Raw genomic sequence first — 16,588 nt, 5'->3', positions numbered from 1 at the left:
TCAGAGGAAAGAACAAGAATTCAGGCTGGGGGGTCTGGAGGTAAATCTACCTGGAAAAGAGGTATCTGAGCTGGGATTTGAAGGATAAATTCATACACAAAGAGTTAAGACGATGGCACCTCAAGGATGAAGAACAGCACAAATGAAAAAGTGTGAGACCAGAAAGTGCTGAATACAGAAAGCGAATGCTAGGAAAGTCAATTAACCTCGAGCAATAGTTCTTAATTTTACATACATACCAATTTCCAGTACCTGCCCCAGACAACTAAACAGACGCTCTGAAAGTTGGGCCCAGGCGTTTGTATGAGTTTTAAGGCTCCCCAGATAATCAGGCAATTCTCAGCATCAGCCAAGGTCAAGAACTGCTGGCTTAGGGTATAGAGTGAGGTAGGGAGGGGATAGCGGAGGTGGGAGGAGGTTGGTCAGGCTGGGCTTTGGCTGGCACCTTACATTAGCCCGGTACATCCTCATTCTTACATGTTCTCAAAAGTGATGTGGTGTGGTCTTTCTCTCAAAGGTTATGGAGAACCATGAAAGATGAGAGACAAGGAAGGGATAAGGTCAAATGTATATTTTTAGTGATGAACAGGGAGTAAGGGATAAGACCCAGGAGGACCTTTTGACCTGGCCTTGTTAGTCCTCCTATTTAGGTCCTGAAGACATTTAACCCCGCTGCACACCCAAATCCCATACCCTTGTTCCCAGAGATCAATAAAAGCCATTAGTATTTGTTGAATTCATAAATATTACTAGTAGAAATAGTACATACAAAATAAGATTTGTATCCGTTAAAATGTCACATGGTAAAATGTGTTGTAGGTTAAAATAACCTGAAAAATAAATAATCACATCTGCCTGGCAACATGAACACTGAAAGACAACTCAGGACAAATTAGATTTTGCAGAACTGTCACCCAAGAGTAACACGGTCAATATTTAGAACTGTACCTAGTAAAATTTGTCAGTGATCAAAGTGGATGGGATATTAAAGTCTTCTTGGCAAAAATTTAGACTTACAGAATCTGAACCTGGAAAAATGAGACCTTAAAAAAAAAAAACCAAAAAAACAGCCTTAAAGGAATACTGACAATGGCAAAAAAAAAAAAAAACCTAATGAAAACAATAAAGCAGAAAATTAATGAACTAAATCTGCTGCAGACACAAAAATTCTGAAAATTCCATTCTGACAAGAATAATATTAAAATAAAAATGAAAGTGGAAAAATCAGGAGTGGCTCAACCATCTTGCGCAAAAAAAATTGAGGCATTAAATGCACTTCATGAAGTTAGACCTTCAAAAGATTTTCTTGATTAAAATGCATTTCTGTTGATGTAATTCTGGTTAAAATGTTTGGGTTCATAACTGTCAAGTCTTACCCTGAATCTCACTGGAGAAATCGTAGGGTCAAAACAGTGGGGATCTAAATGTCTTGCAGGGATTAGACGGGAAGAGGTAGGAGACTGGGAAGGGTGTTCTCCAAGCAAGAACTGATGAATCATTATGTCCAAGTAAGGGCTTGAAGCCTCAGGCTGAGAGTCCATGGCCTGGGTGAGGTCTACAGGTAGGCAGGGAAGTTCCACCACAAATTCAGGTCACCGAAACCATCATCCGTGTCCCTAACCCAACATCGCCAACCAAGTTCCACTGACTTAAAGGTCTAGCCTTCATCCCTCATTCCCGATGGAGGGAGATGCCGGCACTTACTCCCTGGTCACTTACGGATTCTCAGAAGAGCCATAATCACGATCATTCTCGGCACCTGGGTAATCAGGTGCCCCCCAAATGTCTGGAGAGTTCTGGTAGTCCTCAGCACCAGGATAGTCTGGTTCCTCAAAAAAGTTCAGAGACTTAAAATGATTCTCAGCACCTGGATAATCAGGCTCTCCCAAAGTGTCTATATATGGATTGATTCTGGATCCAGCATGTTCTGGATTCCTTCTGGAACCTGGATGATTGGAATGGGATCTGGGGCCAGGATGGTTAGAATTTCCCTGAGCTCCAGGGTAGTCTGGTTCTCCAAAGGGGCCAAGATAATCTGGATTTGTTCTAGAGCTTGCATAGTGTCCACCACCTCTGGAATCTGCAAAATCAGGATTTTGTTGAGATGCAGGGTAACCTGGCTCTCTGGATGAGCCTGGGTGGAATGGATTGCTCTGAGATCCAATATAATCTGGTTCTGCCAAAGACTGGGGATAGTCTGAACTTCTCGATCCTACAGAGTATGGGTTGCTCCTGGTGCTGGGGTAGTTCGAGTTGTTCAGAGGACCTGGAGAATCTGGATAATCTCGAGTTTTCACATATCCCCGTGTATGGTTCTGAGCCCCGGAATAGTCAGGGTAACCTGGATCTTCTTCATATGCGTTATTCCTGTAGTAGGCACACATGTTTACCCTGGATGTCAAAATATTCCTGCATTTGCAGTTACTCAAGGATCTCTTTTTTTATCTGAAAAACAAAAAAGTAGGAAAGGTCAGATTTTTTTCCTTTCTCTCCTGCAAAGATTGATGGTTATCTTCCAGTATCTGTTCTTCTTTCTTTGGTAGCTGGGTACACAGCTGCCCAAAATAAAGACGGTGTTTCCTGGCTTCCTGCACATCTAGGTGCAGCCATGAGTGGCCAGTGGGATGTAAGCAGAAGCGGTATTTACAACTTCCAAGTTGTGCTGCTAAAAGAAAGGGGGTATTCCTCCCTTTCTCAGTCTCCTTACTTCCTGTGGGCCAGAATGTGGAAATAATGGGGTGACACCTTGGGCCACGCATGTGCAGGCAGCACCCACCAGAGGGATCACAACACAACAGATGGCAGAAGCCCGGGTTGTTGATTTCACAGATCAGTGCCCACAATGCACACTTGGGCTTTTATGTAAAGAAAGAAAGAAACCATTATCTTGCGTAAACCACTGCTTTTGGGGTCTGATACATTTGGCCAAACATATATCCTGACCAATACCTTCCCCTGGTTATGGGGAAGGGCAACAATGAACCAAAAGACTGGAAGAAACAAGGACTTTTCCGAGCAGTCTAATTGGACTTGTGGTTCTTGGGTTCAAAGTGTAAATTACTATGAATGCACGAAGGAAGAATGGTTAATGGTAACTAGGGAACTTGGGCAAGGAGACACGTGCTACCACCACTTCCAGGTTGAAAATATGAGTTCTATGGGTTATCATCTGTAGACACAGCATACTTTCCAATCAGAAGTGATCGGGTTTTAACTTCTAAGTGAGCAGACTATCTTATTTTTACTTACCTGTTACCCATTTTGCCTTCTTTTGCCCTGATTTTCCTCTGGGCATCTGTCCCTGCCCCACTCTTGGTCCAGGAGATTCAGGAAAGGCTAACTGCCTTCCTGACTCCAAGGATGGTCATGGGACCAGGATTGGCCAGTCACTGTCCGCCACGCCCCTAGCCACAAGATTCGGCTCAGGAATGGGCACATAACCCAAGTTAGCCTTCCAGGACCTTGACTGGACTAATTGGGGAAAGATGTGCTCTTAGTTCACTAGGTTCCTGCAGGGTTAGACCTTAAGCCTGGAACTTCTGGTGTAGCGTCAGCCAGAAAAGAGAAGAAAATAAGTAGGGGAGAAAATTTAAAGAAAGAATCAACAGGACTTGTGGACTGACTTGATATGGGAAGGGTGAGAGGTAAGGAAAAGAAAAAAACAAAAATAGTTCCACAGTTTAAAGCCAGTGTGATCAGATAAACAGAGATGCTTCTGAAAGAAGGAAATCAACCACGTTTAAAGTTCAGCCAATGTTTACAAGTTTATCTCTATGTAAACAAAAAGCATTAGACGTTTTGTTGAGTAATCAGAGCTAAAGAATTAATCTCCTACCGTCATTTATTTGCCAACTCAATTCCATACTTTTCAGCATAGCGGAAATCAATTTTTTATTATTTTGTCCCTGTCCAGCATCCACTTCTCTCTTTTGCGGTAACATTGTTGCGGAAAAATGTGTTACAGCTCAGTTGTGACAGCAACCTGATCCGGGCGAAAGACCAAGCAGCACTCGGAGAGCTGGAGAACTCAGGTTTATTACACCAGAACGCCCAGAAAAACTAACATTTCAAGCTCTGGACCCCGTCTGTAGGTTTACACAAGCATTTTATAGGCTGCCAGTTTTATACTTTGCAGCATCATATGCAAATAAAGTACAACAGAAGTTGACCAACCAGGAACAAGCTTTGTAAAATTAGGCCAATCAGGAGTGAGCTCCATGCAAATGAAGTACTAGAAATGGACCAATCAGAAGTTAGGGAAGTGGACCAATCAGAAGTGAGAGTAATAACTAATCAGAAGTGAGAGTAATAACCAATCAGGAGTGAAGGAAATAACCAATCAGAAGTGAGCTAAGGGAATCAATAAAATTCTAGGTGTAAGTTAGCCTCTTTAGAGGCAAAAAGTGAGATAGAGCTTCTGGGCCTGGGAACCCCACGGTGCTGGCAAGAGAGTAGTGGCCCTGCCTGGGGGTCCTGCCTGTCTTTTTATGGGGCTTCCCGCCTCACCATGTTCCCCCTCAGTCCATGTCAGCCAGGTGTACACATGCGACCCAGACAGAATTGTTTTCTTCCTGATCACAGTGGCTGGTTGGGTCCAGGTATATATACCCAGTTAGAGCCAGTTACACTCAGTTCTGGGAGTTTTGTCAGAAATGTTGGAAAGAGAAATTTTCTCTCTTAGCTGGACTTGGACTTAGAAAGTTCTAAGTCTGAAGCTGCCAGAGGTCACCAGGGAAGGAGGCCTGCCTGAGAGTGGTGCCAGCAGGGAAGGGAATAGAACCAAGAGATAAGCAGAAAGAGGGATCGAATGCTGATGACATCGTTTAAGCCCCTGAATCCAGCCATGCTTGAAGGCAGGCAGCCACTGGATACTTGGGTCATTACATTCCCTTTTGGACTTATTAGTTTGAGTTGGGTTTCTGTCATATGCAAATGAAAGAAAATTCCAACTAATATGCTGAGTTTTACAAACAGAAACATCTACACAAACTGAGTACCCTGTAGACTAAATGTGTGTTTTATGGCAACTTATTTTTCATAACATTTACTTATATTATAAGACTAGAAGTTTTGCAAAATTATTATAAATCAAAAAAAATGTTAAAAGTTAAAAAAAAAGACTAGAAGTTAACAAATATTTATGGTCTAGGATAGACCATGTACACACACGTGTGTGTACGTGTGTATGTGAAAATTCATCAAGTACACTTAAGAATTGTGCACATCTCTATAAATGTACTACTTCTCATTTTGAAAAAGAAAATGAAAAAGACCTGAACTGGAAGCCACAACAAAGAACCTTCTATTTCCCCAAGGGGCCATTATACCAGTTGAAAAAGAATGAATGTTTCTGGCTCACAAACATTGCCAACTTTCTTATACGTAGATCACAGAAAATCTGAATTGATGAAAGCAGAAACTAGGTGAGAACAGAACACATCTGAACTGAATCATCTGTCTGTGTGATGCTGTAAAACGAAACAGTTAGGAACCCAGCCCTCGGCTTCGGGTATAACTGGGTTTGGTTTCCAGCTGCTGGCTGTGCGGACTTGGGCAAGCGACTCAACCTCTCTGAGTCTGTTTCCTCACATATCCAATACTGACTAATAATAAGGGTTATTGTAAGGAAAGAACAAGATTAGGCACAAAAAGAGCTGGTACCAAGGGAGCATCCACTGAACAGAAGCTTTTGTTTAGCACTATTTCGATTCGTGTGTAACATAAACATAGCTTCCACAAGACATAAGGGTTGGGAGACAATAAAAGTCAGGCCAGACAGTTAAAAAAAAAAAAGTTTTATAATAAAAAAGAGGGAGAAGTCATTCTACCAAATTCCTAGTTGGCATAGTGACTGTAATTGAGAACTAAGTTTTGCTATGAGGTTCGTATTAGCCCAGACTGAAAGGGAATCACACCAGTTATCTAATACTCATTTCTCATAAAAAAAAAAAAAAAAAAGAGGAACTATACCAGGTTTTCAAGAGGGCCATGCTTCTTCCCCGGATGAATTTCTGAAAAGAGTGTATCATGAGAACCTTCCAAAGGGCTCCGATGACCACATAAGAAAGCCTGGGCTCAGGCGCATCAGCAAAGAGCTCAGACGCTCTAGCACCTCCAGGATGAGCTGCAGGGGTAGAGTTGGGGGAGGCTCTGGGTTCCCTGCAGGTCATTTTTCAAGATGAGCAGCCCCCTTTCAGAAAGGCAGAGGTGAGAGGGAAGGGTGGAGCTTAGTGGGAGAGCACATGCTCAGCATGCAAGAGGTGCTGGGTTCAGCCCCCAGCACCCCCTCCAGGCAGAAATAAATGAATAAACCTAATTACCTCCCCCTCATAAAACAAACAATACAAGCAGAAAGGCAGTGGCATTTGGCTATTTCTGGCCAGTGGACTGTGAGCATATGTGTCACTTCTGAGCCAAAACACGACCTTCCAACTCCCTTTCCTCCTGCCATGGCAAACAGTGACAGTTCACATGGGGACCCATTCACAAGCCTGGGTTCCCACAGGACTAAATGGAGCATGGCCCACCTTGCAACAACCTACGATGGCTTTTCAAGAGCATGAAGTAAACTGTCAGAAGCTAAGTCATTGAGATTTTGAGTTTGTTTCTTGATGTGGCAGAGCTTAGCCTAGCCTGACAATCAAGACCATTTAGAATCTATGACAAATTCATATGTGTCTGTGTGTTAGGTACATGACTCCTGGTTTGAATGGGTGATCATAACAACCTTGCATCTGTCATTCAGCTAGCCCAGGAATGTTCAGAGGAGAGACATACGTGAATTTGTTATATATTCGTGAATATATTCATGAATGAATGAATCGTTGGCTGATCACATAAAACATCTATCTACTTACCTGTTTACCTACTTACCTATATGTGTGTGTTTACGTGTGTGTTATATGAATAGATATATTCTATAATATATTCATAAACATATTTATGAATATATATGTTCGTGAATGTATTCATAAAATACACACACAGATAGATAAAGTAGATGGATAGATAAGTAGATGATATATGGATAAACGTTATATGTGATCAGCCAACAGTTGGTTTCAAGCCTATCAGTACAGTGCCCTATTCTACTGATGTCATCTGACAAGAGCCCGGATGGTGCGTGTCCTTTACACAGACCAGGCACAACGGTGCTCTAATCACTGCCACCTGCACTGGGACAAGTTCCCAAACAAACAAAAAGCTAAGCTCACAGAAGACGATTGGGAGAGAACAGGAGGAGGAAATAACTACAAGGAAATAGTCTTGTCCTGACTGTCAAATGAAATGGGAGTGGTCTTCTGAGAACCTTGCTCATAGTTTCTTGTTCACTGTTACAGGAACAAATGTCTTGTTTTGTCAAAGGAATAATTTTTGCTTTGTGCCTTGGAAAAAGCACAAAGAGGATATTAGACTTTTTTTTCCCTTGCCTCCAAATTTTATTGCTCCAGTATCTTCCCCATAAGGGACCAGTGAACCATCTATTCTGAGTTCTTTTGACATCCATTTAGGGTTTCCCATTTCACTGTTTCAATGGTTTTCAATCACATTCCCAAGAAATGATATGCCTTCTGAATCTGTTCATCGTGGACTCCCCGTTTGATTGCACAAGACTCCTGGTTTGAATACGTCATCATAAAAACCTGGCTTTTGTCCTTTAGCTAGTCTAGGGAAGTTCAAAGGGTAAATTACATCCTAGAGCCTTGATGAGGTCACATTCAGCCTCTTTATCTGGATCTCTGCTGCCTCGTAGCTTTCTCACACTTAAGCCAGCATAAGCCAAGGCAAGCCACCCACAAACTCTGTTGTTCAGCCATGAAAGTGACCTCACAAAACAGTGACATGGGGTCATTACGGATTGTCGGGCCAGGCTGCGTGTGTAATGAGAAAAAACTAGAAACAATCCAAAAATCCATCAACAAGGGATGGACCAAATCAATGACAGCACATCTGCACGATGGAATACCACAGAGCTGTAAAAAAGAACACTCTAGATCTACATGTACCAGCAGAAGACAGCCAGCTTTGTATGGCACATCCTTCTAATCTTTTCTCGTGTCCTGCCCCGGGACGAGGCTAGAGTCACGGCCATGCAGTCATGCACTGTGCAAAGGTTAATTCTGCTAATTGAAGCCAGCTATTACTGGAAAAACAAGGAAAGAGAAACCAAAGCCTTGTAAAAGTTAACCTGACCACCACCAAATGCAGGACATCACCCCATAAAAGGCAACCCGAGGCCATGAATTCTAATTTCAGCTGTATGTCTCACCTTCTAAAGGGCTGACCTTTGTCAACACATGACAACCTTTCAACCTAAATGAAATCAATGTTGCTCACGCTACCTACAATCCTGTGAGTGGTGGGAGACATACACATATTTAAGACCCATAGTCCAAATTATCAAAGTGAGACTATAGAAATTCTTAACTAGTTCCAGTGAGCCACCATCCAGTAGATTTAAAACAGACGTAGCAAAATTTTTAAACTTTTTTGGGGGATTATATTTTATTTTGCCAAATAAGGACACTGAAAGCCATGACACAAGGAAGGGAATAAATTGGGAATTTGGGATTTGCAGGGACTAACTATTATATATAAAATAGATAAACAGCAAGGCCCTGCTGTATAGCATAAGGAATTATATTCAATACCTTGCAATGCCTATAATAAAAAGAATATGAAAAGGAATATATATACATATATATATATATATGTATAAATGAATCACTGTGCTGTACACCAGAAAGTAATACAACATTGTACATTGACTATACTTCAATTAAAAAAAGAAAAAAAATGAAATTTTTAGCTTTTTAATGTAAATTGGCGATCACTGTACTAGTCAAAACAAAACAAAACAAAACACACACACACACACAAAAACCCAAAAAACAACAGCTACCACAACCTGCTATCACTGGTATTACATAAAACATTTTATGGACTTTTTTTTAAAAAAGGAGAAGGTCCCAGTCTCAAAAGAAACAGCAGTCCATTTAATTGAATAGATTAACCTTCTTAAAAAATTACTCCTCTATCCTTATGTTTCTCACTTTGTCCCAAGCAGATGCAAACTTTGCACAAAGCAGCCTGGTCTGCAAATGCTGGTGTCAGGACCATGGTGTCAGGTGTGCAGGGGTTTTCTCTCAGGCTGGCTTTTGCTAGAAGCTGGACCACCCACAATTTACAGAAGGTTATAATCTCTAACGAGGGTCTGAAGTCTGAATATTCCCAGCTTCTGACTGCGGGCCACGTGTCCTGAAAAATCAGGTGACAGAGGACTTGACTTCCGCAAGAGATCATTGCATACTGTGCCCCTCAGTCAGGTGCCTACACGAGAGGGACACACTTCTTCAACGCCTTCTTGTTTTCTTCTCTTAATAACTTTAAAAAGTGGACTACAGTATAGAGAATAAAAGAACAAATATTACCAAATATTAACCTTTTCAGATTAATTCCAGGTATGCACTTATTTTCTCCAAGAAATAAAACATTACTGGCAAAGCAGAAGCTCTAAAGCTTCCCCCCAGTCCAGTTTCCCACCACCTCCCTCCTCTTCCCTGTCCAGAAACCAGGACGACCACGAATGTGGTGGGTGACTTTCCATTTCGTACTGTTTATACTTTGACCACTGTGAGGGGTTGAATTGCGTCCCCAGAAAAAGATATGCTGAAGTCCTTAACCTCTGGTATTTCAGAATGGGAAGTTACTAGGAAATAGAATCTTTACATGGGTAATCAAGTTAAAATGAGGTCATTAAATTAGCCCTGATCCTTATTAACAAGGGAACTTTGGACACAGACATGCACAGAGGGAGGAGTACGTGAGGAGACATTGTGATAGCGCTGTGTGAAGACTGGAGTTATCCTGCCACAAGCCAAGGAATGTCTGGAGCTACTGAAGTTGGAAGAGGTCAGTAAGGATCCTTCCCCTACCGGGGACCATTATCCTGCCGACAGCTTGATTCCAGGCTCCCAGCCTGCAGAACGTGAGATAATAAATTTCTGTTAAGCCACCCAGTTTGTAGTACCTTCTTAGGCATCGCCAAAGTCCTCTGGGAGCAAAATCAGCACTCCTCCCACCCTGGCCCTTGCACTTGAGAATGGCTGAGTTAAACCGAGATTAACATGGGATCTAAAAGGGCTTTTCCAACTCTCCAGGTCAATGACATCAAGAAAAATGTATAGGAAAAAAAGAAAAGGAAATGGAAGCAGACGGGAGACCTTTTCATGAAAGAGAAATAAGTGGCCATTTTGGACGAATGCGGAATCTAAGGAAGTGAAATGGATGTATTTCTGAGACAGGATAACCACTGCCTATTTGGAGTCAGACAGTGAGCAGAACGTGCCTGTCTCGCTGAATCCCCACTCGTTTCGGCGTGGGGGGAGCTCTTCACGCTCTGGTTTTACAGGTGAGCAGACTGAGGCTCAGAAGGAGTCAGTAACTTCTCTGATTCTCACCGACAGTCAGCAGGGGAAGGAATTTGAATATGTTTCTTAACTACGACACTTGACTGTCTCCCATGTGGACTGACTTCCTCACTTTTTTTACTTAATGACTGACATGTTTCAAACAATCCATGAAGATTGCTCAAGCAGAAAGGGCAAAAGGGGCAGAGATTTCTCCCCTACTAAAAATAGAAAATCAAAAAAACACACAATTAGGATCTAGGTAAAAAGAAGTTTCTTTGCAGAAAGGAAAGTAATAAAAAAAAAAAAGCTGAATAAAAGGAGGCAAGAATTGGCATGAAGACAGACACACAGACCAACAGAATAGAATAGAGAGTCTGGAAATAAACCCTTGCATGTAGAGTCCAGTGATTTTCAACAAGGGTGACAGAACCATTCTATGAGGAAAAGACAGCCTTTTCAATAAATAGTGTTGGGAAAATTGGATAGCCACGTGCAAAAGGATGAAGTTAAACTCTTACTTTATACCATATACAAAAGGTAATTCAAAATGGATCAAAGACCTAAAAGTAAGACCTAAAACTAAAAAACTCTCAGGAGCAAACAGGAGGAAAGATTCATGATCTTGGACTTGACAATGATTTCTTGATATGACACCAAAAGCTCAGGCAACAAAAGTAAAAATAGACAAACTGGGCTATATAAAAATTTAAAACTTCTGTGCATCAAAGAACACAATCAGAAGAAAGAAGAGGCAACCTGTGGAATGGGAGAAAATAATTGCAAATCAAATATCCAATTAGGGGTTAATACCCAGAATATATGAAGAACTCCTATAACTCAACAACATCAGCAACACGCACACACACACAAATACAAATAACCAGATTTTAAAACAGGCAAAGGACTTGCATAGACATTTCTCCAGGAGACATACAAATGGTCAACAAGTATATGAAAAGATGCTCAACATCACAAATCATTAAGAAATGCTAATCAAAGCCACAATGAGATATCACCTCAAATCCATTAGGATGGTCTTATCAAAAAAAAAAAAAGCAGAAAATAGCACATGTTGGTAAAGATGTGGAGAAATTGCAATCCTTGTGCATAGTTGGTGTACAAGGTATGGTGCAGCTGCTACGGAAAACAGTATGGAGGTTCCTCAAAAAAGTAAAATTAGAACCATGATTCAGCAGTCCCACTTCTGAGTGTATATCCAAAAGAACTGAAAGCAGGGTCTCAAAGAGATATAAGTACACCCGTATTATTCATAAAAGCCAAAACGTAGGAGCAATGCAAGGGTCCACCAATGGATGAATGAATAAGCAAAATGGAGTACAGCCACACAATGGAATATTATTCAGCCTTGGAAAGGAAAGAGGGGGAGGGTATAGCTCAAGTGGGTTCAATCCCCAGTATCTCCTCTAAAAATAAAAAGAAATAAATAAACATAATTACCTCCCTTCCCCTCAAAAAATAAATAAGTAAATAAAAAGGAAAGAAATTCTGACACAGGGTACAACATAGATGAACTTTAGGAACATTATGCCAAGTGAAATAAGCTAGTCACGAAAAGATAAATGTATGATCCTGAGTCATCAAACAAACAACAAGCACAACAGTGGTTGCCAAGGGCTGAGGGGAGCAGGAAATGGGGATTTGTTTTGTTGTTTAGAGGGTATAGAGTTTCAGTTTTGCAAGAGGAAAATGTTTCAGAGATTGGTTGCATAACAATGTGAATGTACTTAACACTGCTGAACTGTACACTTAGAAATGGTCAAGATGGTAATTCAGTTTATATATATTTTACTACAATTTAAAAAAAAAAAGAATTGTAAACTCACAAACAAGAAAACAAAAAAAGGAGACAGAATACTTCCAGATCACAGTCATTTCAAAATGAAAATCAGTTTTTAAAAGAAGGAAAACACTAAAGCACCGTGTCTGGGGAAAAGGGGGAGAGAAGCTGGAATAAGCTGACTGTGTGAATGGTTCTTTTCCCAATCCCCAAATAAGCTACAGAAGTTTTAAAATAAATCAAAATCAAAATGTGTATCGAATTTTTGAACTGTGCCATTTACTTAAAGCCTCAAAACAAGCACAATAAAATCATCATTAAACGCTGAACAGAACGGAGGGAAATAGCTCAGTGGTAGAGCACATACTTAGCATGCAGGACGTCCTGGGTTCAATCCCCAGGACCTCCATTAAAAAAAAAAAAAAGTTGAACATAACATTCATCAAAGCCCCCTTATTCATATAGGTAACTATATATTTATAGACAGAGACACATACAAGGAAAACCAAACCATGTTATTAAATTCTAGCTAGATTATGAAAGAAGCCAGTCTCAATGAGCTACATTCTGTTGTGATTTCGGCACAAACACATCTCATTTATAAATTGAGGGTTTCAGATCAGCGCCGGCAGGGATTCTTGAAAGGATCATTCTCTTTGTGGAAAATAACAAGGAATCTCTCAGCGACAGTTCCTTCCTTATTATTTCTCATTCGATAATTCAAATTAACAACCCTGTCTAGTCTCAGTTGGAGCTTATGGCTCTTTAACACCTCTCTGAATTGGCCACAGTTTCTTTCTCAATGAGGAGGGAGCAAAGCTCCAACTTTCATGAGGCCACAACTTATGATGGGAATTTAACAATTTCATTTTTTAAATTAATGTACAGTAAAGCATTTTGGTGTACCGGTCTTTGGAGTTGAACACATGCGTAACCACCACCACAATCAGGACACAGAAGAGTTCCATCACCCCCAAAACTCCCTGTGGTCACCCCTCTTCCCACCCTCAGCCCAGCATGGATCTCTTCTCCACCCCTAGAGTTTTGCCTTTCTCAAAGTGTCATATAAATGGAATCACACAGAATGTAGCTCTTTGAGACTGGCTTCTTTCATAACCTAGCTAGAGTTTAATAACATGGTTCGATTTTCCCTCTATACGTCTCTGTTCTCTAAATATATAGTTACCTATATGTAAAAGCAAGTGAAACGAGATTTCCATTTACAATAATTACACGTTTCCTTTTAAATAAATCTATTAGGCAAAAAGAACAGATAAATAATAGTGCGCGTGGTAAGAAAAGGGGGCAACAATTACGAAGGTGGAATACAAATGACTAAACTTGGGGAAACAACATTATACAAAAATATAATTACATACTCTCCCCTCCCCTCCCCCTCCCCCCCAAACACACGTGAAATACCAATTGTAATTCTAAGAATTCCTGAGAGAGAAGAAAAGGAATTTTCAAAGAAGACATTGCTCATTCGCAGGCATCTCAGCTGAACCAAACCCTCACGACTGCGGTTCCAGAATCTCGATTCCTTTCAGGCACCTGATTTGGGAAGGACAATTCCCACACAAGGAATGACGGCCACCACACGTCTCTGATGGGTTGCCCAGGCACCAGGCCACGCATTCAGACACCTCCACGTTTCAGCAGAGTCCTTGATTTATTTTGCTTACAAGCACCTTGTTGTTCTTTCTGGGCTGGTAGTGTTAGCTCAACATTTACTTTGGCTGTCATCATTGAAGCCACTGTAAACAAATGCGTTAGAATCCTTTACCTGCAGGTGAAGTTCAGAACAAGGAAATAAAGCCAATGAAATCACTCTTTTAAAAGCTTGTGAGGACAAAACCGTCAGTCACTCACTGACCCAAACCCTCCCAGAACTAAACGTTGGTTCGCGCATGCCCCAGGGGGCTTCTCAGAGCCGGTTCCTGCCTTTGACTCAGGCACGTTCAAGGCCACGTGTTTGGACCCCTCTGAAAATAAGGTCTGTGTTTGCTGTGAATAGAAGGGGATATACAAATATAACAAAATGAGTACATCTTGTTCTTTTCTCATGTCTTCCCTTCACCAAGGAGTTTACTAAGTTTTCAAGACATTTACTTAATTCCCAAGGAGCAGTCATCGTATTTTACGAATGTCAAAAGAATATAAGATTTTTTAGCTTGTTAAGCATGAGAGAAAGTGTCAAAGGCTGGAAAATGAAGACAGATTTTAACCTTAGAAAGGGCATCACCTTAGAAAGGGCAAACATCCATCCGGAGAATGGTCTAATGGGCTGCCTTTAGCACTGAGACAGCCAATGCTCCTTTAATACCAAATGAAGATGAGTTCTAATGTATTTTAAAAATAAGAACTGAGAAACTTGGGATGATAGAGTTGGCAAATGTCACCAACTAATCTCCGGGAGGAAAACTCAAGAAAAAGCTAGACTGGGGACAATTCTTTAAATGTATATGGATGTTTCAAAGTCCTTCAAATTCACATTACAGTCACTAAGATACCTACTTCCTCTGTTACTTTTATCCTTTCTTGGTGGGAATTCTCTGGACCAAACCCTTCCCAGGGCTCTCATCCTTACCATAATTCCAAATCCTCCCCACACCAAATGACACTTTATAATAAGACTTTCTTTCTTGTGTATAAGACTGTCCCCAAAGTAGATGAAACCCACCGGCCTTGGATGTAAAGCTGGCTGATGCAACTGAATTGCAAGATAAAAATTAGCATTTGTACTCAGGTGCCAATGTTTATTCTGACATTTTTCTGTGTGAGTGGCTTTTATTCTGTTTTAGAAAGAGATTGGTGGAAGCCATGATCTAGGGCAGGGATCGGCAGTCGCAGCAATTTTGCCCTTCCATAGCACATTTCACGATGTCTTGGAGGTGCTGACTGAAATAAAATGCACGACCTAAAAGTTGAGAGTTACGTCTTATTTGGCGGACAATTTCTGAGGACTCAAACATGGGATGACAGCCCCTCAGATCACTCTGGGGGACTGCTCTGAAGAGGTAGGGGAGGAGCCAGGATACTCAGGAGTTTTTACAACAAAGACCAGGTAGTTGGAACATCAAAAGATTGTTGGAAAACCAGATATCTCAAGTTAAAGAATTTAGTGCTTTTTAATGTATGGGAAGGTGCAAAGGTCTGGGCTCGTTAATCATTCCTATGATAGGCACCTGGCTATCTAGGGCCAGCATCCTGTTCTTTCACATCCTGAGTTCCCTCAGGGTGCACCGAAGACAGTGGCTGCAGAGGCTGGCTGCCTGCTTGTCTGCATCCTGAGTTCCTTCCACTCACTGTCAGGGGTGACAGTAGCAGCTGATGACTTGATGGCCACAGCACTCTTTGTTTACTGATATGGCTGATGATATTTTTCATGTACAGAGGCATTCTTGGTTGTCACAATTTCGGGCGAGGAGTGTGATATTGATAACTATTAGGTACCAGCCAGAGATGCTGCTAAACAGCCTACGATGCTACAGGATAGCACAACAGAGAATCATCTGGCCCAAAATGTCAGGAGTGACCAGCTTGAGAAAGGAGATCTCCAGGAGATCATTAAGGGCAATACTGTCCTATACAGGCAGACCTCAGAGACACTGTGAGTTTGGTTCCAGACCACTGCAGTAAAGGGAATATCGTAATAAAGTGAGTCATGTGAATTGTTTGGTTTCCTAGAGCTATAAAAGTTATGTTTACATATACTTTCTCCTAGTAAGTGTGTGATAGCATTATGTCTAAAAAAAAATATACATATCTTAATTTTAAAATACTTTATTGCTAAAAGTACTAACCATTTTCTGAATCTTCAGTGAGTCTTAATCTTTTTGCAATAGTAACATCAGAGATCACTGATCACAGATCACACTGTAACTAATAAACTAATCATGAAAACGTTTGGAATATTGTAAGAATTACCAAAATGTGACACAGAGACAATGAGCAAATGCTGTTGGGAAAATGGTGCCGATAGACTTGCTCGGTGCAGGGTTGCCACAAATCTTCAATTTGTAAAAAGAGAGAAAAAAAAGCAATTATCTGCAAAGCATGATAAAATGCCTGTGGACTTTTCACGATGACGGAATTGTTCTATACGGCACTGTCCAATATGGTAGCCGCTAGCCATATGTGTCTACTGAGTCCTTAAAATGTAGCTAGTTACCACCTCCCCCCTAAGAATGTCGCTAGTGCACCTGAGGAGCTGAATTTTTAATTTTATTTAATTTTAACTAACTTTAGTGTAAATAATCATAAATAGCTATGGGGCCACTGGTGCAGGTCTAGGGAAGGAATAGAGAGTGAAGGGCAGAGCTGAAAGGGACTCCAGCATTGAAAGCATCACTGATCTGTGTGTATCGGGAGCATC

At 41.1% G+C, this 16,588-nt stretch overlaps 1 protein-coding gene across 1 annotated transcript in view; it reads right to left on the bottom strand.

Moving 5' to 3' along the window:
- TMC5 (transmembrane channel like 5) overlaps window positions 1-2,436 on the bottom strand; it is a 36,248-nt gene extending 33,812 nt beyond the window's left edge. Inside the window, exon 1 of the mRNA XM_031433130.2 lies at window positions 1,720-2,436. Coding sequence (XP_031288990.2) covers window positions 1,720-2,384 — 665 coding nt within the window. The 5' untranslated portion in view covers window positions 2,385-2,436. The remainder of the gene's footprint in view (window positions 1-1,719) is intronic.
- Between the last annotated feature and the right edge of the window lie 14,152 nt (window positions 2,437-16,588).

Source organism: Camelus dromedarius, chromosome 24 (genome assembly GCF_036321535.1).
Source record: "Camelus dromedarius isolate mCamDro1 chromosome 24, mCamDro1.pat, whole genome shotgun sequence".
In the NCBI taxonomy this organism is placed as follows: domain Eukaryota; kingdom Metazoa; phylum Chordata; class Mammalia; order Artiodactyla; family Camelidae; genus Camelus; species Camelus dromedarius.
Note: the sequence above shows the minus strand (reverse complement) of the source record. Positions and strands in the feature narration are given on the sequence as shown.